At 44.7% G+C, this 21,630-nt stretch overlaps 1 protein-coding gene across 1 annotated transcript in view; it reads right to left on the bottom strand.

Annotated features, from left to right (window-relative positions):
• The window catches only part of mogs (mannosyl-oligosaccharide glucosidase), an 81,677-nt gene that overhangs the window by 20,382 nt on the left and 39,665 nt on the right, over positions 1 to 21,630 (bottom strand). Inside the window, exons 2-3 of the mRNA XM_078535019.1 lie at positions 16,219 to 16,439; positions 6,218 to 6,411 (exon numbers count right to left, since the gene is read on the bottom strand). Coding sequence (XP_078391145.1) covers positions 6,218 to 6,411; positions 16,219 to 16,439 — 415 coding nt within the window. The remainder of the gene's footprint in view (positions 1 to 6,217; positions 6,412 to 16,218; positions 16,440 to 21,630) is intronic.

Below are 21,630 nucleotides of genomic sequence, written 5' to 3'. Positions count from 1 at the left end.
GTTTTAGTTGGCGGGCAATATGATCGGCGCAGGCTTGGAGGGCCGAAGGGCCTGTTCCTGTGCTGCGCTTTTCTTTGTTCATTGCTCTAAATGGGATTAGGTAGGTAGGTCAGGTGTTTCTCATGTGTCAGCACAGACTCGATGGGCCGAAGGGCCTCTTCTGCACTGTGATTCTGTAATTCTGTGAAACGTGAGTGTGAGAGCAAGGTGGTGAATTAAAATGGCAATCAACCAGGAGGTCAGAAAAATGCTTGCGGACTGAGTGAAGGTATTCTGCAAAGTGGTCGCCCAGTCTCCCCAGTGTAAAGGAGGCCACATTGTGATTTTCCAATTCAGCGGGGGAGGGGGTAATCCTTGGTTGAGGAAAAAAGAAAGACATGTCAGGAGCACTGTTGTGAAAGGTAGCGACATCAGAACAGATGCGACAGAGATGGAGAAACTGGAAAAATCATATTTGACTCGAAACGTTAGCTCTGCTTCTCTCTCCACAGATGCCAGACCGGCTGAGTTTCTCCAGCACATTCTATTTTTAATTAATAGTGAGTACTGGTTAACTGTTGTCTTTTGAACTGGAGGAATGCTTCCAGTGGAGTTCCCAGGGGGCGGTGTTAGGTCCCCTGCCCTCCTTAAGATATATTAATGATCTATACCTTGACATACAGGGTACAATTTTAAAATTTGCGGACAATACAAAACTCAGAAATAACTGTGAGGAGGACATTATAGAACTTCAAAAGGAAATAGACAGGCTGATACAATGGGTGGACAAGTGGAGATAAAATTTAATGAAGAGAAATGTGAAGTGATTCATTTTGATAGGAAGATCATGGAGAGACAATATAAAGTAAGGGGCAGCTAATAAAGTATACAGCATCCTGGGCTTTATTAATAGGGGCATAGAACACAAAAGTATGGAGGTTATGCTAAATTGTATAAAATACTGGTTTGGCCTCAACTGGAGCATTATGTCTAATTCTAGGCATCACACTTTAGGAGGGATGTGAAGGCATTAGTGAGAGTGCAGAAAAGGTTCATGATTCACTCTACCCCAGAGGGCCATGGATGCTCAATCACTGAGTATGTTTAAGGTAGAGATTGATAGATTTCTGATTAACAATAATGTAAAGGGTTATGGGGATAATGTAGGTAAAAGGTATTGAAGTGTTCGAACAGCCATGATCGTATTGAATGGAGGAGCATGCTCGACGGGCTGAATGGCCTTCTCCTGTTCCTATGCTCCTATGAGAATGGTTCCAGGGATGAGGAACTTCAGTTATGTAGATAGACTGGGGGGGTATAGTGGGTGTAGGGGTAATGTCTCTGGACCAGTAATCCAGAGGCCCAGTCTAATGCTCTTGGGGCATGGGCTCAAATCCCACCAAAGCAGCTGGTGGAATTTAAATTCAATTTATACATCTGGAATATAAACTAGTCTCAGTAATGGTGACCATGAAACTGGCTCACTGATATCCTTTAGGGAAGGGAATCTGCCATCTGGCTTGACCAACAAGTAACTCCAGACCCACCGTAATGTGGTTGATTTTTAATTGCCCTCTGAAATGGCCACTCAGTTCAAGGGCAAATTCAAGGGAAATGGCCAAACCACTCAGTTCAAGGGCAATTAGGGATGGGCAACATATGCTGGTCCTGCCAGCGACACCCATATCCCGTGAAAGAATAAATACAACAAAGTTGGAGCACTGGGACTGTTCTCCTTGGAGAAGTGGAGGTAGGGAGGAGATTTGATAGAGATATTCAAAATCATGAGGGGTCTAGACAGAGTAGATAGGGAGAAATTGTTCCCCTTGGTGGAAGGATCGAGAACCAATTTAAGGTAACTGGCTAAAGAAGCAATGGTGACATCAAGAAAAGCTTTGTCTTGCAGCAAGAGGTTGGGATTTCGAATACACTGCTTGAGAGTGTGGTGGAGGCAGGTTTATTTGAGGCATTCAAAAGGAAACTGGATTATTATCTGAAATGAAAGAATGTGCAGCACCAAGGGGAGAAGGCATGAGAATTGCACTAAGTGAATTGCTCCTTCAGAGAGCAGATACGACGGACCAAATCATTTCCTTTTGCGCTGTAATCATGCTAAGTACACCCTCAGTGCTGTTAGGGAGGGAGTTCCAGGAGTTTGTCCGTGTGGTGTAGGTACACCCTCAGTGCTGTTAGGGAGGGAGTTCCAGGAGTTTGTCCGTGTGGTGTAGGTACACCCTCAGTGCTGTTAGGGAGGGAGTTCCAGGAGTTTGTCCGTGCGGTGTAGGTACACCCTCAGTGCTGTTAGGGAGGGAGTTCCAGGAGTTTGTCCGTGTGGTGTAGGTACACCCTCAGTGCTGTTAGGGAGGGAGTTCCAGGAGTTTGTCCGTGTGGTGTTGGTACACCCTCAGTGCTGTTAGGGAGGGAGTTCCAGGAGTTTGTCCGTGCGGTGTAGGTACACCCTCAGTGCTGTTAGGGAGGGAGTTCCAGGAGTTTGTCCGTGCAGTGTAGGTTAACCCTCAGTGCTGTTAGGGAGGAAGTTCCAGGAGTTTGTCCGTGTGGTGTCGGTACACCCTCAGTGCTGTTAGGGAGGGAGTTCCAGGAGTTTGTCCGTGCGGTGTAGGTACACCCTCAGTGCTGTTAGGGAGGGAGTTCCAGGAGTTTGTCCGTGTGGTGTCGGTACACCCTCAGTGCTGTTAGGGAGGGAGTTCCAGGAGTTTGTCCGTGCGGTGTAGGTACACCCTCAGTGCTGTTAGGGAGGGAGTTCCAGGAGTTTGTCCGTGTGGTGTAGGTACACCCTCAGTGCTGTTAGGGAGGGAGTTCCAGGAGTCTGTCCGTGCGGTGTAGGTACACCCTCAGTGCTGTTAGGGAGGGAGTTCCAGGAGTTTGTCCGCGTGGTGTAGGTACACCCTCAGTGCTGTTAGGGAGGGAGTTCTAGGTGTTTGTCCGTGCGGTGTAGGTACACCCTCAGTGCTGTTAGGGACGGAGTTCCAGGAGTTTGTCCGTGTGGTGTCGGTACACCCTCAGTGCTGTTAGGGAGGGAGTTCCAGGAGTTTGTCCGTGTGGTGTAGGTACACCCACAGTGCTGTTAGGGAGGGAGTTCTAGGAGTTTGTCCGTATGGTGTAGGTACACCCTCAGTGCTGTTAGGGAGGGAGTTCCAGGAGTTTGTCCGCGTGGTGTAGGTACACCCTCAGTGCTGTTAGGGAGGGAGTTCTAGGTGTTTGTCCGTGCGGTGTAGGTACACCCTCAGTGCTGTTAGGGACGGAGTTCCAGGAGTTTGTCCGTGTGGTGTCGGTACACCCTCAGTGCTGTTAGGGAGGGAGTTCCAGGAGTTTGTCCGTGTGGTGTAGGTACACCCTCAGCGCTGTTAGGGAGGGAGTTCCAGGAGTTTGTCCGTGTGGTGTAGGTACACCCTCAGTGCTGTTAGGGAGGGAGTTCCAGGAGTTTGTCTGTGTGGTGTAGGTAAACCCTCAGTGCTGTTAGGGAGGGAGTTCCAGGAGTTTGTCTGTGTGGTGTAATACACCGTCAGTGCTGTTAGGGAGGGAGTTCCAGGAGTTTGTCCGTGTGGTGTAGGTACACCCACAGTGCTGTTAGGGAGGGAGTTCCAGGAGTTTGACCCAACGACAGTGAAGGAATATTTCCAAGTCAGGATGGTGAGTGGCTTGGTGGAGGACTTCCAGGTGGTGGTATTACCCTGTGTCTGCTGCCCTTGTCCTTCTAGGTGTCAGCGGTCGTGGGTTTGGAAGGTGCTGTCTAAGGAGCCCTGGGGAGTTCCTGCAGTACATCTTGTAGATCGTACACACTGCTGCTACTGTGCATTGGTGGTAGAGAGAGTGAATGTTTCTGGAATGGGTGCCAATTAAGTGGGCTGCTTTCTCCTGGGTGGTGTCTCGAGTGTTGTTGGAGCTGCACTCATCCAGGCAAATGGGGAGTATTCCATCACACTCCTGATTTGTGCCTTGTAGATGGTGGACAGGCTTTGGTAAGTCAGGAAGTGACTTACTCGTCGCAGGATTCCTAGCCTCTGACCTGCTCTTGTAGCCACAGTATTTATATGGCTAGTCCAGTCCAGTTCAGTTTCTGGGCAATGGTAACCCCCAAGTGGGGGATTCAGCGATGGTACTGCCATTGAATGTCAAGGGGCAATGGTTAGATTCTCTCTTGTTGGAGATGGTCATTGCCTGACACTTGTTTGATGCAAATATTACTTGCCACTTGACAGCCTAAGCCTGGACATTGTCCAGATCTTGCTGCATTTGGACATGGACTGCTTCAGTATCTGAGGAGTTGCAAATGGTGCTGAACCTTGTGCAATCATCAGCGAACATCCCCACTTCTGACCTTATGATGGAAAGATGGTTCGGTAGGACTCTACCCTGAGGAACTCCTGCAGTGATGTCCTGGAACTGAAATGACTGACCTCCAACAACTACAACCATCTTCCTTTGTGCTGGATATGTCTCCAACCAGCGTAGAGTTTACCCCGATTACTCAAGTTTTGTTAGGGCTCCTTGATGTCACACTCGGTCAAATACCATCCTGATGTCACCTATATGTACAATAGCTCTGCCAATCTGTGTGTGAATGTACACTTATGTACAACAGCTCTGCAAATATATGTGTGGATGTACACCCAGCCCTCAAAGCTCCAGCACACGTGCAGTTTTGTTTCTTTTACGTCTTTAGACTGGGAACCGGCCCTGTGCGTGTGTGCAGATGAAAAGAAGCAAAGTTAAATGACGGGAAACTGCAGCTCAGGTGACCTGAACTGGAGCGCCATGACAGACAAGGTATCCCAGGGAGCAGGACATGGGGAGAGGGACAGGGAGAAGGTCCTAAACCAACAAGAACCTCCCAAACAAAAGAGTGGGACAGAAATAGGTCCCAGAAGACTATCCTTGTCCCTTGCCTGGGGCTAAGATCAGAAACAGGTCCTGTTAAGTAAAGTTGAGAGAAAGGAGCAGAGAAATAGGTTCTGAGTTAAAGAGAAAGCTGCAGGGAGCAGACTTGAAGCGGAGCAGCCTTAAGAGAGGCCCAGAAGATCCGTGAGGACAGCCGAAGGTCAGTGACTCCTTATTGCAGGCCTATTGGAGCAGTGGTGTTCTGCTTGGCACAGCCAAAGATCTGAAAATGTGCTTGGAAGGTGAAGTTTGAGTGTACATGGAGATCCAGTGAAAAGGAATCTCGGAAGATGAGACTGAAATCCTGGAGATGGATTCTTGTTTACACCGTCCGAGCGGGAGCGACATTTGGAGAGGCTTCCAAGGTGATTTCTTTCAAACGTGGAGATTGGAAACCCTCATGAGAAAGATAGAGTTTCAAAGAGAGCGGCTGGCTTATGGTCTGACAAGTATCTGGGTGGGGTGTTGAGAAATCCATAGAATATGTTTTGGTTACATCTGTCATTTATTTTGTAGCGTGATGTGCCTATCCACAGTTCATCAGTTGGTTCACATGTACTGCATACTTACCCTGAACATTAGAGCATAAGTTTTTTTTTATAGGTTCATGGGATGCGGGTGTCACTGGCTAGGCCAGCATTTATTACCTATCCCTATTTGCCCTTGTTCAGAGGGCATTTAAGAGCCAACCACATTGCAAGTGGAGTCACATGTAGAACCAGGTGGGTTTTTAATGATAATCGGCAATAATTTTGTGGTCATCATCAGACTTCTAATTCCAGATTTTTTACTATTTTTATCAAGTTTAACCATCTGCTGTGATGGGATTTGAACCCAGAGCATTGCTCTGGGTCTCTGGAATACTTGTCCAGTGACAATACCACTATGCCACCACAAAGTTGGACATGGTAAAATGCTTTATCTTTCTATATTTCTATGTGTCTGTAAAGATATAGCTGGGGTGAAGCAGTGAACATTTGAATCATTTTCTTGTGTTCCGATTGAGATCAGTTCAACCTTTTCATCTGCTGTAATATAGTTCATTTTTCTTGTTTCATAAATGTTTTATTCTTTGTGTTAAAAGTTGATCAGAAGACTTCTAAGAACTTGTTCAGTAACTTTCCTCCGTGGTTTCTAAAAAAGTTAGGATATATCAAGCCAGGTTTCACTCTAGGATTTGACTTATCCAGTATTAACATCAGCTGGGATCGGAACAATATGTATAAAAGCTTGGTAAATATATGTGTGAATGTATACCTGTATGTTGATCAACTCTGTAAATATGTGCTGACTTTCAACTTGTTTTTAGAAAGGTTGTTTAATAATGAGACAATCTCACCTGGCATATTTATAGTTCCTGGATTTTAGTGCAGTTGGTGCCAGGAAGGTGATTATGAATTTTCCCAGCTCCTCTGATGAACCTGATACTGCCATTAGCCTGCTTTTCTCCTCAACATGTGGCTGCAGTATACCTTGTCCATCACTGGCGACATAAAATAACAGCGATATCACTGGGTTCTCCGGGGCGGAACTCTGCAATAAAAATAGGTTGCCAATAAAAATCACATCAACATCTCATTGACCTTTCTTTACCAAGAATAAACAATGCTGTATTTGGAAAATTGGGATACGGGTGTCTCTGGCAAGGTCAACATTTGGTCATCCTGAATTGTTCTTGAGAAGATGGTGATGAGTTGCCTTCTTCAACCACTGCGGTCCATCTGGTGGAGGTACACCATGTTAGGAAGGGAGTTGCAGGTTTTAGACTCAGTAACAGTGAAGGAGCAGCAATATTGTTTGAAGTAAGGATGGTATGTGGCTTGATGGGGAATTTGCAGGTGGTGGTGTTCCCATGCATCTGCTGCCCTCGTCCTTCTAGAAGATAGAGGTTGCGAGTTTGGAAGGTGCTGTTGAAGGAGTCTTGGTAAGTTGCTGCAGTGCATCCTGTACATGGTATACACACTAACTGACACTATGCATCAATGGTGGAGGGAGTGAATGTTGAAGGTGGTGGATAGAGTGCTGATTATGGAATCTGCACTATCTTGGCTGAGGTTGAGCTTTTTGAGTGTTGTTGGAGCTGTTCTCATCTAGGGAAATGACAGTGTTCCATCACACTCCTGGCTTGTGCCTTGCAGATGGTGGTCAGGCTTTGGGGAGTCAGGAAGGTTACTCTCCATGGAATTCCAAGCCTCTGGCCTGCTCTTGTAGCCTCAGTATTTATATGGCTAGTCCAGTTGAGTGTCTGGTCAATGGTAACCCCCAGGATGTTGATAGTAGGGGATTCAGTGATGGTAATGCCATTGAACATCAAGGGGCGATGGTTAGATTCTCTCTTGTTGGAGGTGGTCATTGCCTGACACTTGTTGGGGTCTGGATAAAGTCTAGATTGGAAGGACTCATTTACTTTAGCAGGGAGGTCAGTGTCTAGGGGGCACAGATTTAAATTGATTGGTAGAAAGATTAGATGGGAGATGAGAAAAAACTTCTTCACCCAGAAGGGTGTGGGGTCTGGAGTTCACTGGCTGAAAGTGTAGTAGGGGGAGAATCCCTCAAATCATTTAAAATGTTGCTGGAATCATACCTTTGAAAACTATATTTCTTTTTAAATAGGGAAAGACATTGTATTATCTGGACATTTGGATGCTGACCTGGAGCTTTTTTTTTAAAAAGGTCCTAAGTTCTTGAAACTGTCAACAAACAGACTTTTTCCAAGAAATCACCTGACCAGCATGGTACTTAAAGGGGAAAAGCTGTCTGTTTGTTTTGAACTGCAATCACTGGTTAAAAAAAAACTGGTAAAGGCAAGGGATTTACTGGAAATCACATGGCAGAGACAGTTAAGTTTTGAACTTGTTGTTTGTGAAACTCTAAGATAAAAGCAAAAAACTGCGGATGCTGGAAATCCAAAACAAAAACAAAAATACCTGGAAAACCTCAGCAGGTCTGGCAGCATCTGCGGAGAGGAACACAGTTAACGTTTCGAGTCCGAATGACTTCAAAAGAACTAAGTAAAAATAGAAGAGAGGTGAAATATAAGCTGGTTTAAGGAGGTTGGGACAGGTAGAGCTGGATAGAGGGCCAGTGATAGGTGGAGATAATCAAAAGATGTCACAGACAAAAGGATAAAGAGGTGTTGAAGGTGGTGATATTATTTAAGGAATGTGCTAATTAAGGGTAGAAAGCAGGACAAGCAAGGTACAGATAGACCTAGTGGGGGTGGGGTGGGGGGAAGGAATCAAAAAAGGCTAAAAGGTAGAGATAAAACAATGGATGGAAATACATTTAAAAATAATGGAAATAGGTGGGAAAAGAAAAATCTACATAAATTAAACTCAATATAATGTCCAGAAGGCTGTAAAATGCCTAGTCGGAAGATGAAAATCCTCCATCACCCCCTACACCTCAACCCCCTCCCACGGCACCTTCCCATGCAACCGCAAAAGGTGCAACCCTTCCCCTCTCCTCACCGTCCAAGGGCCCAAACACTCCTTTAAAGTGAAGCAGCATTTCACTTGCACTTCCCTCAACTTAGTCTACTGCATTCGTTGCTCCCAATGCGGTTTCCTCTACATTGGAGAGACCAAATGCAGACTGGGTGACCGCTTTGTGGAACACCTTCGGTCTGTCCGCAAGAATGACCCAGACCTCCCTGTCGCTTGCCATTTCAACACACCACCCTGCTCTCATGCCCACGTGTCTGTCCTTGGCTTGCTGCATTGTTCCAGTGAAGCTCAACGCAAACTGGAGGAACAGCACCTCATCTTCTGACTAGGCACTTTACAGCCTTCCGGACTGAATATTGAGTTCAACAATTTTAGACCATGAACTCTCTCCTCCATCCCCACCCCCTTTCTGATTTTCCCCCTCCTTTTTGTTTTTTCCAATAATTTATATATATTTTTCTTTTCCCACCTATTTCCATTATTTTTAAATGTATTTCCATCCATTGTTTTATCTCTACCTTTTAGCCTATTTCGATCCCTTCCCCCCACCCCACCCCCACTAGGTCTATCTGTACCTTGCTCGTCCTGCTTTCTACCCTTAATTAGCACATTCCTTAGATAATATCACCACCTTCAACACCTCTTTGTCCTTTTGTCTGTGACATCTTTTGGTTATCTCCACCTATCACTGGCCCTCTATCCAGCTCTACCTGTCCCACGCCCCCTTAAACCAGCTTATATTTCACCTCTCTTCTATTTTTACTTAGTTCTGTGGAAGGGTCAATCGGACTCGAAATGTTAACTGTGTTTCTCTCCGCAGATGCCGCCAGACCTGCTGAGTTTTTCCAGGCATTTTTGTTTTTGTTTGTGAAACTCAATCTTTTGGTGAATAAGCCAAACTGCCTTAACTGGCTCTCTCCCTGCCTTGCCTGAAATTCCGTGTGGTTATCATCCCACAGCAAGAGACTCTTCATCTGCATATAACTTATCTGCATTTGGAGGTGAAAAGCTGGGATATTCATGCCTTGGCTCCTTTGGAACAAGTGTCCCGACAACTATGGTGGCCAGCAACTGTCTTCACACGAGGGGTCACCAGATCGACAGCCCCGAAACCCTGCAAACTTTATCCCTTTCTTATAATGTTTTTCTCAACCGTCCATCCCTGCAGAGACTTCCTGTGTGTGTGTGTGTGCACACGCTGGGGAATTTTTAAAAGGGCTAGGTAGTTATACTTTCAGATTTCGATTGTGTGTTAACCAGTTCTTGCAACTTGTTAAAAAAGTTTTGTTTTATAATAAATCAATTATTCTGAGTTTATTGAAAGAAGCCTGTTTAAAGTCTCTTTTATTCTGGGTAACAGTAGTAAAATTGGCCATTTTAGTCAGTGAATTAAACATTTAAATTAACGGTATGACCTGTGGAGTACTGGGACTAGATAAACTGTGCCCTCCTCCCATTCCGGTTGAAACAATGTGTCTGGATATGCTCCTCAAGTGCAGTAACTTGCACAGCTACGTACCTGATGCTGATTTTCAGCTGGCTGAGACACGATAGGCCATGTGGCCTTTTTCTGTGTCGTAAGCTTTCTATGATTTCAGATGTTAATTGTCACTTATCAGCCTAAGCCTAAATATTGTCCAGTTCTTCCTGCATTTGGACATGGGCTGCTTCAGTATCTGAGGAGTTGTGAATGGTGAACATTGTGCAATCATCAGCGAACATCCCCACTTCTGACCTTATGATGGAAGGAAGGTCATTGATGAAGCAGCTGAAGATGGTTGGGCCGAGGACACTACCCTGAGGAACTCCTGCAGTGATGTCCTGGAACTGAGATGACTGACCTCCAACAACCACAACCATCTTTTGCTTGGTAGTACAGAACTTCAAAATTACTGAAAAGAGAGACTTGTTACTGAAGGTTTTCATGTTGCACCAATCAGGACAAATGCAAGAATGCCAAATTTCAAACAATCACAACAATTTATATTGCATGAGAAAAATACTCTGATTGGTTGGCAGGTTGATTGGCCGAGGTGTTGCCATGGATAAAGCAACGGGAAACTATAGGGTCTGTAGGCCTGGGGCCTGCAGCCAGTAATTTTTGCAATTTTGTATTTTTGCATTTTATTTCTGCTTTGTTCTTGATTTTAAGAAAACCTGTATTAAGCCTGAATTGAATATTTGAAGTTACTTTGATAAATCAATGGTTGGGGTTACAGCTGGAGCGGAGTAGTCAACCACTCAAGACACAGGAGGGAGGGCCGTTGATGGAGTGACTGGCTGGAATGTCCATCCCCATGCAAGGTTATTCAGAGACTTGGTGATGTACGAACCAAGGGGAATTTCACCATTTTGGGCAGCTGTCTTGAACAGACTAATTGGGGTTAACAATTGTAATACAGTATGTATAGTATGTACACGAAGGAGTGCAATGATGGTTCACTAGACTTGTTCTGGAGATGGCAGACTAGCTTATGAAGAGGGTTTGGGGAGACTGGGCCTGTATTCTCTCGAATTTCGAAGAATGAGAGGTGATCTCATTGGAACCTACAAAATACTTAAAGGAAGCAGCTAAGATGTTTCCCCTGGTTGGGAAGTCTAGAACCAGGGGATACAATTTCAAAATAAGGGGAATTAGGACCAAGATGAGCAGAAACTTCTTTACTCAGAGTTGTGAATGTTTGGAATTCTCTATCCCAGAGGACCGTGGAAGCTCAGTCACTGAGCATGTTTAAGGTAGAGATTGATGGATTTCTAATGAACAATAACGTAAAGGGTTATGGGGAAGTGTGGGTTAAAGTCGTTGAAGTGTTCGATCAGCCATGATTGTACTGAATGGCGGAGCAGGCTCGACGGGCTGAATGGCCTCCTCCTGTTCCTATGTTTCTAAAGTGTTTTTTCTCTTCCTTTCTTTCTTTTTAATAAAGTTATCTTTCTTTCATTTTCTTTTAATTATTAATAATTGTTTAATTCCTGTTGCATAAAGATTATTGCTTTCATACGTCGCTTGGTATTGAGCCACGACTCTCACGCCCTTACAAGACAGCCCCCAAGCTCCCAGTAATTCAAAAAAAGGTACAAAGCTTGAACATATTCCTTTTGTTTCTAGAGAATGGGTTACTGCGTATAAACGTTTGTCGCTACTAGCAAGCCTAAATGAGCCACGTTATGAGCCTGACTGATTATCTTAAATTGGTTAATAAAAACAAACTACTGCAGATCTGAAATAAAAACAAAGTGCTGGCCAAGTCAGCAGGTCTGGCAGCATCTGTGGAGAGAGAAACAGAGTTAACGGCCAATATGTCATTTCTTTGGAACTGAAGAGAAGTAGAAATGTGATGGATTTTAAGCAGTTGAAAAGCGGGGGAGGGTTAGGTGGATCAAAAAGGAATTTCGGGGATAGGTTAGAGGGTGGTGGAGATACCAAATAGGTCATGGAACAAAAGGCAAAGGGAGTGGTAATGGTAATAGTAAAGAAAGTATCGGTCCAGAGTAGGTGTTATTAACAGAATAAAGGTCAGCTCGTCTGAGAGCAAAAACATGAGAACAAGGGAAAAAAAATATCAAAATGAGAGGCATAGTTCATGTTCTGAAGTTGCTAAACTCAGTATCGAGTCCAGAAGGCTTAAAGTGCCTGACTGGAAGATGAGGTGCTGTTCCTCCAGCTTGTGTCAAGCTTCACTGGCACCTTGTAGCAGGGAAAGGGTAGAAATGTGAGCATGAGAGCAAGCTGGTGAATTGAAATGGCAAGCAGCTGGAAGGGCAGAGTCATGGTTGTGGACTGAGTGAAGGTGTTCCGCAAAGCGGTGACCCAGTATGCATTTAGTCTCCCTGATGTACAGGAGACCACATTGTGAGCAGCGAATGCAGTAGACTAAAATAAAAGTTGCCAGTGAACTGCTGCTTCACCTGAGTGTTTAGGACTTTGCTCAATGGGGAGAGAGGAGGTTAAGGGACAGGTGTTACACGTCCTGCGATTGCATGGGAAGAAATCATTGGAAGGGGATGAGGTGTTGGTTTTAAAGAGGAATGGACCAGGTTGTCACAGAGGGAATGATCCCTTCGGAATGCTGACAGGGGACGGGAGGGGAAGATGTATTTAGTGGTGACCTTATGCTGGAGGTAATGGAAATGGTGAAGGATGATCCTTTGAATACGGAGGCTGGTGGGATGGAAAGTGAGGACAAGGGGGATCTATCCTGGTTCTGGGAAGGGGGGAAACCAAACTTAAATTGGTTGCTAGTGTAGCTATTAGCACAGTCAAGATTGTTCAACGAGCGCTGCCCAATCGCAGTCTCTAACAGTGGACATTTTGTTTCGAGTTTTGCCAGCGTGGACTTTTTAAAAATTCATTCACGGGATGTGGGCTTCACTGGCTGGGCCAGTGGGGGAGTCAGTGATGGTAATGCCATTGAACATCAAGGGGCGATGGTTGGATTCTCTCTTGTTGGAGATGGTCTTTGCCTGGCGCAAATGTTACTTGCCACTTCTCAGCCCAATCCTGGATATTGTCTTGTTGCATTTGGACATGGACTGCTTCAGTGTCTGAGGAGTCGCGAATGGTGCTGAACATTGCAGTGAACATCCCCACTTCTGACCTGATGGTGGAAGGAAGGTCATTGAGGAAGCAGCTGAAGATGGTTGGGCTAAGGACACTACCCTGAGGAAGTCCTGCAGTGATGCCCTGGAGCTGAGATGATTGACCTCCAACAACCACAACCATCTTCCTTTGTGCTAGGTATGGTACTCCAACCAGTTTAGAGTTTTCCCCCTTGATTCCCATTGACTCCATTGGGCTCCTTGATACCACACTCTGTCAAAAGCAGCCTTGATGTCAAGGGCAGTCACTCTCACCTCACCTCTGGAGTTCAGCAATTTTGTCCATGTTTGAACCAAGGATGTAATGAGGTCAGGAACTGAGTGATCTTGGTGGAAGCCAAACTGGGTCTCAGCGAGTAGGTTATTGCTAAGCAAGAGCCGCTTGATAGCACTGTTAATGATCCCTTCCATCACTTTACTGATGATGGAGAGTAGGCTGATGGGAAGGGAATTGGCCGGGTTGGATTTGTCTTGCATTTTGTGTACAGGACATACCTGGGCAATTTTCCACATATCCAGGTAGATACCAGTGTTGCAGTTGTACTGGAACAGCTTGGATAGGGGCATGGCAAGGTCTGGAGCACAAGTCTTCAGTACTATTGCTGGAATATGTCAGGGCCCATAGCCTTTGCAGTGTCCAGTGCCTTCAGCCGTTTCTTGATATCACGTGGAGTGAATCGAATTGGCTGAAGACTGGCATCTGTGATGCTGGGGACCTCCGGAGGAGGCTGAGATGGACCCTCCACTCGGCACTTCTGGCTGAAGATTGTAGCAAATGCTTCAGCCTTATCTTTTGGACTGATGTGCTGGGCTCCTCCATCATTGAGGATGGGGATATTTGTGGAGTCTCCTCCTCCAGTGAGTTGTTTAATTGTCCACCACCATTCACGACTGGATGTGGCAAGACTGCAAAGCTTAGATCTGATCCTTTGGTTGTGAGATCGCTTTGGTCTGTCTATCACTTGCTGCTTATGCTGTTTGGCACGCAAGTAGTCCTGTTTTATAACTTCACCATGTTGACACCTCATTTTTAGGTTTGCCTGGTGCTGCTCCTGGCATGCCCTCCTGCACTCTTCATTGAACTAGGCTTAATCCCCTGGCTTTGTGGTAATGGTAGAGTGGGGGATATGCTGGGCCATGACGTTACAGATTGTGTTTGAGTACAATTCTGCTGCTGCTGATGGCCCACAGCACCTCATGGATGCCCAGTCTTGAGTTGCTAGATCTGTACGAAATCTATCCCATTTAGCACAGTGGTAAGGCCACACAACAGGATGGAGGGTATCCTTAATGTGAAGGGAGGACTTTGTCTCCACAATGACTGTGCGGTGGTCACTCCTATTGATGCATCTGCGGCAGACAGGTTGGTGAGGATGAGGTCAACTATGTTTTTCCCCTCTTGTTAGCTCCCTCACCACCTGCCGCAGACTCAGTCTAGCAGCGATGTCATTTAGGACTCGGTCAGTAGTGATGCTACTGAGCCACTCTTGGTGATGGACATTGAAGTCCCCCACCCAGAGTACACTCTGTGTCGTTGCCACTCTCAGTGCTTCCTCTAAGTGGCATTCAACATGAAGGAGCACTGATTCATCAGCTGAGGGATGACGGTACATGGTAATCAGCAGGAGGTTTCCTTGCTCATGTTTAACCTGATGCCATGAGATGTCATGGGGTCCGGAGTCGATGTTGAGGACTCCCAGGGCAACTCCCTCCCAACTGTATACCACTGTGCCACCATCTCTGCTGGGTCTGTCATACCCAGGGATGGTGATGGTGGTGCCTGGGACATTATCTGTAAGGTATGATTCTGTGAGGATGACTATGTCAGGCTGTTGCTTGACTAGTCTCTGAGACAGCTCTCCCAATTTTGGCTCTAGCCCCCAGTTGTTTATAAGGAGGACTTTGCAGGGTCGACAGGCTGCGATTGCCGTTCTCGTTTCTAGTGCCTAGGTCGATGCCAGGTGGTCTGTCTGATTTCATTCCTTTTTTTGAGGCTTTGTAGCAGTTTGGTACAACTGAATGGCTTGCTAGGCTATTTCAGAGGGCGTTTAAGAGTCAACCGCATTGCTGTGAGTCTGGAGTCACATGTAGGCCAGGCCAGGTAAGGTTGGCAGATGGGTTTTTAAAACAATCAACAATGGTTTAATGGTCCTCATTAGACTTTTAATTCCAGATTTTTATTTAATTCAAATTCCACCAACGCCATGGCAGGATTCGAACCCAGGTCCCCAAAACATTACCCTGAATGTGCTAATAGCTACACTAACAACCAATTTAAGATAATCAGTCAGGCTCATAACGTGACTTAATTACACTTGCTAGAGGCAACATACATTTATACGCAGCAACCCGTTAGCTGCCAACAAAAGGAATATGTTCAAGCCTTGTGTCTTTTTTGAGTTACCTGGGAGCTCAGGGAGCCTATAGTTTCCGCATTGCTTACTCCATGGCATCGCCTCCGCCAATCAGGGTTGAATTGCCAACCTTTTCTCATGCAGTTTAAATTATTGTGATTGTTTGAAATTTGGCACCTTGCATTTGTCTTGATGAATACAAGGTGAAAAGCTTCAGCAACATGGTTGTCTTTTAAGCAATATACAACTCTTTTCTTTTGTGTGAGGCATGACTCCAAAGAGTGGAGAGTTTTCCGTGATTCCCATTTTGCTAGGGGTCCTTGATGCCACACACTGTCAAATGCTACCTTGATGTCAAGGACAGTCACTCTCAGCTCGCCTCGGGAGTTCAGCTCTTTTGTCCATGTTTGAACCAAGGCCGTAATGAGGTTCGGAGCTGAGCGGCCCTGGCGGAACCCAAACTGACCAGGTTATCAGGTCAGCAGGTTATTGCTAAGCAAGTGCCGCTTGATAGCACCATTGATGACACCTTCCATTACTTTACTGATGATGGAGAGACTGATGGGGCGGTAATTGGCCGGGTTGGATTTGTCCTGCTTTTTGTGTACAGGACATTCCTGGGCAATTTTCCACATAGTCGGGTAGATGTCAGTGTTGTAGCCATACTGGGACAGCTTGGCTAAGGGCGCAGCTAGTTTTGGAACACTAAGTCTTCAGTATTACTGTTGGAATGCTGACAGGACCAATAGTCTTTGCAGTATCCAGTGCCTTCAGCCGTTCTTGATATGGCATGAGTGAATCGAATTGGCTAGGACACAGTGTAACATTCTCCGCTGACCAGTGGTGAAGCACTATCTGAAGGTAATTGCAGTCCAACAATAAGATCCAATTATCATATAACTAATAGAAATAGATTTCTTTTTACACACAAATAGACACACCTGTGGTTTGGCAGTAATTCTCCATGTCCAATCTCCACCATGCTGTCCTCCAACACGTTTCACAAACTCAGTTGTTAATATGAAATCATTGTCTTTTATTTCCTGCACTCCAAAGTTTATTCCATCATGCATTAGCCAGCCATAGCTGGGCAGTCGATCACCTTGCTCACATGTATGTCGCAGATTCACCTCTGCTTTGAACTGCTGTAGCCACATCAAGCCTAAATTGCAAAATAAATTCATGTAAGATCAACTATTGATCAGTGGCTGGATCATGCTATAACTGAACATGTGAAACTCAGAATTATATGATATCCAGAAAACAGTGATTCAAAATAAAGCATTTTTCATTAAACTCTGTGATAGAAAATACCAAAATGTAACCAAACCATTATATACCAGATAGCCAGATGGTAAAGGATAGAACCAGGGCCTAATCTTTACACACTTCTACAGATACACATTACAAACACACACCTCCGAACAACCCTAAGTTTCGATCTTTTCCTATTTGAGTATTGCTGAAAAAAAGAGACTTTTTTGTCAAAGCTTTTCGTCTTGCACTCATCAGGTCAATTCGCAAGGAAACAGCAATGTCAGGAGAAACAACATATTTATACTGTATGAGAAGAGAGTACTGATTGGTTGGCAAGTAGACTCTGATTAGTAGAGGCATTGCCATGGAGAATGCACCAGATGATGATGACGGACAGTTAACTGCCACGCAATTTTTGAGATTTAAACCAGGTAGCTTGACTCTGATTGGTCTAGACATTGCCCTGTGGAATGAACTACCGAAAGGGTGTCACTTATTTTGTTTAGCTGAAACTGGCGCATTATGTGCACATGTTCTTTATCTGCAAAGAACAGGGCCCTGTGTGTTAATATATGTAGCTTCCAGTACACGCAAGTATGCCACACTGAAAATCAAGTGTGCCACACTGAAAATCAAGTATGCCACACTGAAAATCAAGTATGCCACACTGAAAATCAAGTGTGCCACCCTGAAAATCAAGTATGCCACACTGAAAATCAAGTATGCCACACTGAAAATCAAGTATGCCACACTGAAAATCAAGTATGCCACACTGAAAATTCGTCTGAAAATCTTAAATTGATTGTCAGCACAATTCTTAGCACAGAGTTATTTAGCAAATGTTGTCTAATCGCAGAATCACATCTAACGTTGGACACTGTTTTTGGTTTTGCAAGCACGGGCTGGTTGGGTACGGTCTGTACTTTGCCCGTTGTGAGCAGTGGTTGGGGCATGCTGTTTGGTCCAAACTGCCAGGCTAGGGGACGTACAGCCTACATACCTAGCATTACAAAAACAGAATTACCTGGAAAAACTCAGCAGGTCTGGCAGCATCGGCGGAGAAGAAATCAGTTAACGTTTCGAGCCTTCATGGCCCTTCGGCAGAACTTTTTAAAAAGTAGGAGGTAGAAGCGGGCCGTCCGAGGTTGGGCGACTATCAAGTTGGAAGCTGTGGGAGGAAGATCTCCAGAGGAGATGAGGTCAGTGACAGTCCTGGAAACAATGGCTTGATGTGGTGGGGTCATGGTCCAGGGAGAGGTAGGAGGAAATGTCTGCGAGTTGACGCTCAGCCTCCGCGAGGTAGAGGTCAATGCGCCAGACAACAACAGTACCACCCTTGTCAGCGGGTTTGATGACAATGTTGGGGTTGGACCTGAGAGAACGGAGTGCAGTGAGTTCAGAGAGAGACAGATTAGAATGGGTGAGAGGAGCAGAGAAATTGAGACGGCTAATGTCACGCCGACAGTTCTCAATGAAAAGATCAAGAGAAGGTAAGAATCCAGAGGGAGGGGTCCAAGTGGAGGGAGAATATTGGAGGTGGGTAAAAGGATCCGTTGAACGGGGAGAGGACTCCTGCCCAAAGAAGTGAGCACGGAGACGAAGATGGCGGAAGAAGAGTTCAGCATCATGCCGAGCCCGAAATTCATTGAGATGAGGGCGTAAGGGTATGAAACTAAGTCCTTTGCTGAGCACTGAACGTTCAGCATCGGAGAGGGGAAGGTCAGGGTCACCTAGCATTACACTGGCATTGAAATTCATACCACATTACTCATTTGTGTGATAGGCAGAACATCTGTTTGGCTTGACGGCAGCATCCTATTAACAGAGAATACTGCTCGTGTTGCTACGTTGCAGTGTGAAACAGCTAGCTTCACCTGTTGCTCCAATTTTTGAGCTCCCTTACCCTTCCAGGGTAATCAGAGGTAGATTGGGCACTTTTCAGGGCCAAAAGTGACGGCCTTGGGCCCATTCATGAGTTTGCGCGATATAAGGTGTAAAATGATCCGATCAGGGTAGCCATTATCCCACAGGATACCTTTGATGCTCCCTACTTCAGCATCAAGCTTGCATGGTGAGCAAATAGCTTGGGCCCTATTTACGAGGTTATCGATTAGACCAAACTTGGAGTGCGTGGAGCTCTAAGAGTCCCAACACGTGTGTTGACCAGTGAAGGCAGGCTGACGGTAGGCCATAGTAGAGAACCCCCTGGTAGTTTTCTCAAATAGTATGTCAAGGAAAGGGACATATATAAATACACAGGGCCCTATTCTTTGCAGACAGAAATAACATGCATATACATTGCACCTGTTTCAGCTAAACAAAATAAGTAACACCCATTCACTGGTTCATTCCACAGGGCAATGTCTTGACCAGAGTCAAGCTGTCTGGTTTAAATTTCAAAAAATGTTTCGCAGTTAACTGTCAGTCACCATCATCTGGTGTATTCTCCATGGCAATGCCTATACCAATCAGAGTCCATTTGCCAACCAATCAGCACTCTCTCCTTATACAGCATATGTATCCGGGGACATTGGTATTTTCTTGCAAATTGACCTGATGAGTGCAAGATGAGAAGCTTCAACAAAAAGGTCTCTTTTCAGCAATATTCAAGTTCTGTACTATCAAATGACTTTTCCTATTTATAGGACAAGTGAATCCCCAGTTAATGCCCACAATGCATAGAATTAAACCCAATAAATATGCAATTAACGCAAGCTTCCTGGCGACAACCTATGAGACCCCTTTGGTTTTATTGCCTCCTCTTGGAATATCAATCCTACTGTATCGTCTGCCCAGAGAAATGTATGCAATTTACAACACAAAAGTAGGCCATTGTGCCCTTCCAGTCTGTGCTGTACATGTAAGCTTAAAGTCCTAATCACAGTTAACTATCCCATTCCCGCATCCGTTCATCCCTCTTTCCTTTACCTCCATCTCTAATCTCATTCCAAATGTTGACAGTTTTTTTTGTTAACCACCAACTTGGGAAATGAATCACAAAGCCTCACAATTCTCTGTATGAAGGGTCTCCAGTTATAAATCTCTTTCACAGAATCTTTACAGTGCAGAAGGAGGCCATTCAGCCCATCGAGTCTGCACTGGTTGTCTGAAAGATTATTCTCCCTAGTCTCACTCCCCTGCCTTATCCCTGTAACTTTGCACATTCTCTCTTTTCAGGTAGCAATCCAATTCCCTTTTGAATACCTCAATCAAACCTGCCTCAACCACCCTCTCAAGAAGTTTGTTCCAGGCTCTGGGTGAAAAATTTTTTCCTCATATCACATTTACTCCTTTTGCCAATTATTTTGAATCTGTGCCCTCTAGTTCCTGATGTTCTCTTGAGTGGGAACAGTTTCTCACTATTTACCCTGTCCGTACCCCTCAGGATCTTGAATACCTCAATCAAGTCTCCTCTTAGCCTTCTTTTCTCCAAGGAAAACAGTCCCAACCTCTCCAATCTATCCTCATAACTACAGTTCTTCATCCCGGGAATCATTCTTGTGAATCTCCTCTGTACTCTCTCCAATGTCTTCACATCCTTCCTCAAATATGGTGCCCAGAACTGGACGCAGTACTCCAGATGAGGACTAACTCGTGTCTTATACAAGTTCAACATGACCTCCTTACTCTTGTATTCAATACCCCTATTAATAAAACCTAAGATACTATATGCTTTATTAACTGCTCTCTCAACATGCCCTGCCATCTTCAATGACCTATGTACGTATACACTGAGGTCCCTCTGTTCCTCCATCTCTGTTAGAGACTCTCCCTTTATTTTGTACTGCCTCACCATATTCTTCTTGCCAAAATGGATCACCTCACACTTCTCTGCATTGAACTTCATCTGTCACTTGTCTGCCCACCATCATGTCTACGTCCTTTTGAAGTTCAAGACTATTCTCGTCACAGTTCACAACATTTCCATATCGGATGCAAATTTTGAAATCACACCACAGCCTAGGTCATTAATATATATCAGGAAGAGCAAGGGTCCCAATACTGACCCCTGAGGAACTCCATTACAAACCTTCCTCCAATCTGAAAAACAACCACGTCACTACTTTCTGTTCCTGTCACTCAGTCAATTTCATATCCCAGTGCCTACTTTCCCTTTTATTCCATGATCTAGAATTTTGCTCACAAGTCTGTTGTGTGGCAACACAAACTATATCAAATGCCTTTTGTGACAAAAGTCCAATAATTTTCATAATATTTTTCTGGTTTATTGTGAAGTAGGTTTATGGGTGTAAGTATAGGTGGTTCTGTCTGTGTGATTTAATTACATTTGGAGTCAAGTAGACTGCAAGCTTGAAATCATCAAAAGAAGCTAGGTGTAGAAATGTGCTTGAAATGCTAATGAGTAAACATGGATGCTGGCTTAGCATGTAAGGTGTGAAGAGGATTTGCATTTTTAGATAAATGAAGGGATTGTTGGATAACAAAGGGATGTTAGTCTGTTTACAACTAGCCAGATAAGCAAGGTTAAGAAGTGTGTTTATTTTTCCCAAAGGTCACTGACAATACTGGCAACATGAAAATTGTTATATTATAAGGAAGATACAGTTTCAAAGACATATGGAACAATAGAATTTACATAATAAAGAGAGAGAAATGGAAATGTGATGAAATTTACAACCGGAAATCCTGTCAGAGAGAAGAGCAGTACTTCTTCAAGGTAGGCATTCCTGGAAGAGAGTGGCAGTGAGTAAACACTAAAATAAAAGCAAAATACTGCAGATGCTGGGAATCTGAAACAAAAACCGAAAATGCTGGAAAAACTCAGCAGGTCTAGCAGCAGTGTTAACTTGCTAGCTTTGTTTAAATCTAAAATCTATTTTGGACTGTTGCCTGAAAGGGAGTGTTTAACTGGGAGTCAGGTCAATTAAGAATTTTAGGATGTCACAGTAGTAAGTAATTGTAGTTTTTTGTATGTGCTTGAAATCTTTTATTTTGTTAATAAATATTTTACTTTATGTTTTTAAAAAGTGATTATTGATTTTATCCCATACTATAGCTTCCATAAATTTCCCTACCACTGAAGTCAAACTGACTGGCCTGTAGTTGCCAGCTTTATCCTTGCACCCTTTTTTGAA

This window comes from Cetorhinus maximus, unplaced genomic scaffold, assembly GCF_964194155.1.
Source record: "Cetorhinus maximus unplaced genomic scaffold, sCetMax3.hap1.1 HAP1_SCAFFOLD_200, whole genome shotgun sequence".
Taxonomy (NCBI): Eukaryota; Metazoa; Chordata; class Chondrichthyes; order Lamniformes; family Cetorhinidae; genus Cetorhinus; species Cetorhinus maximus.
This window is presented reverse-complemented; position numbering and strand designations above follow the sequence as displayed.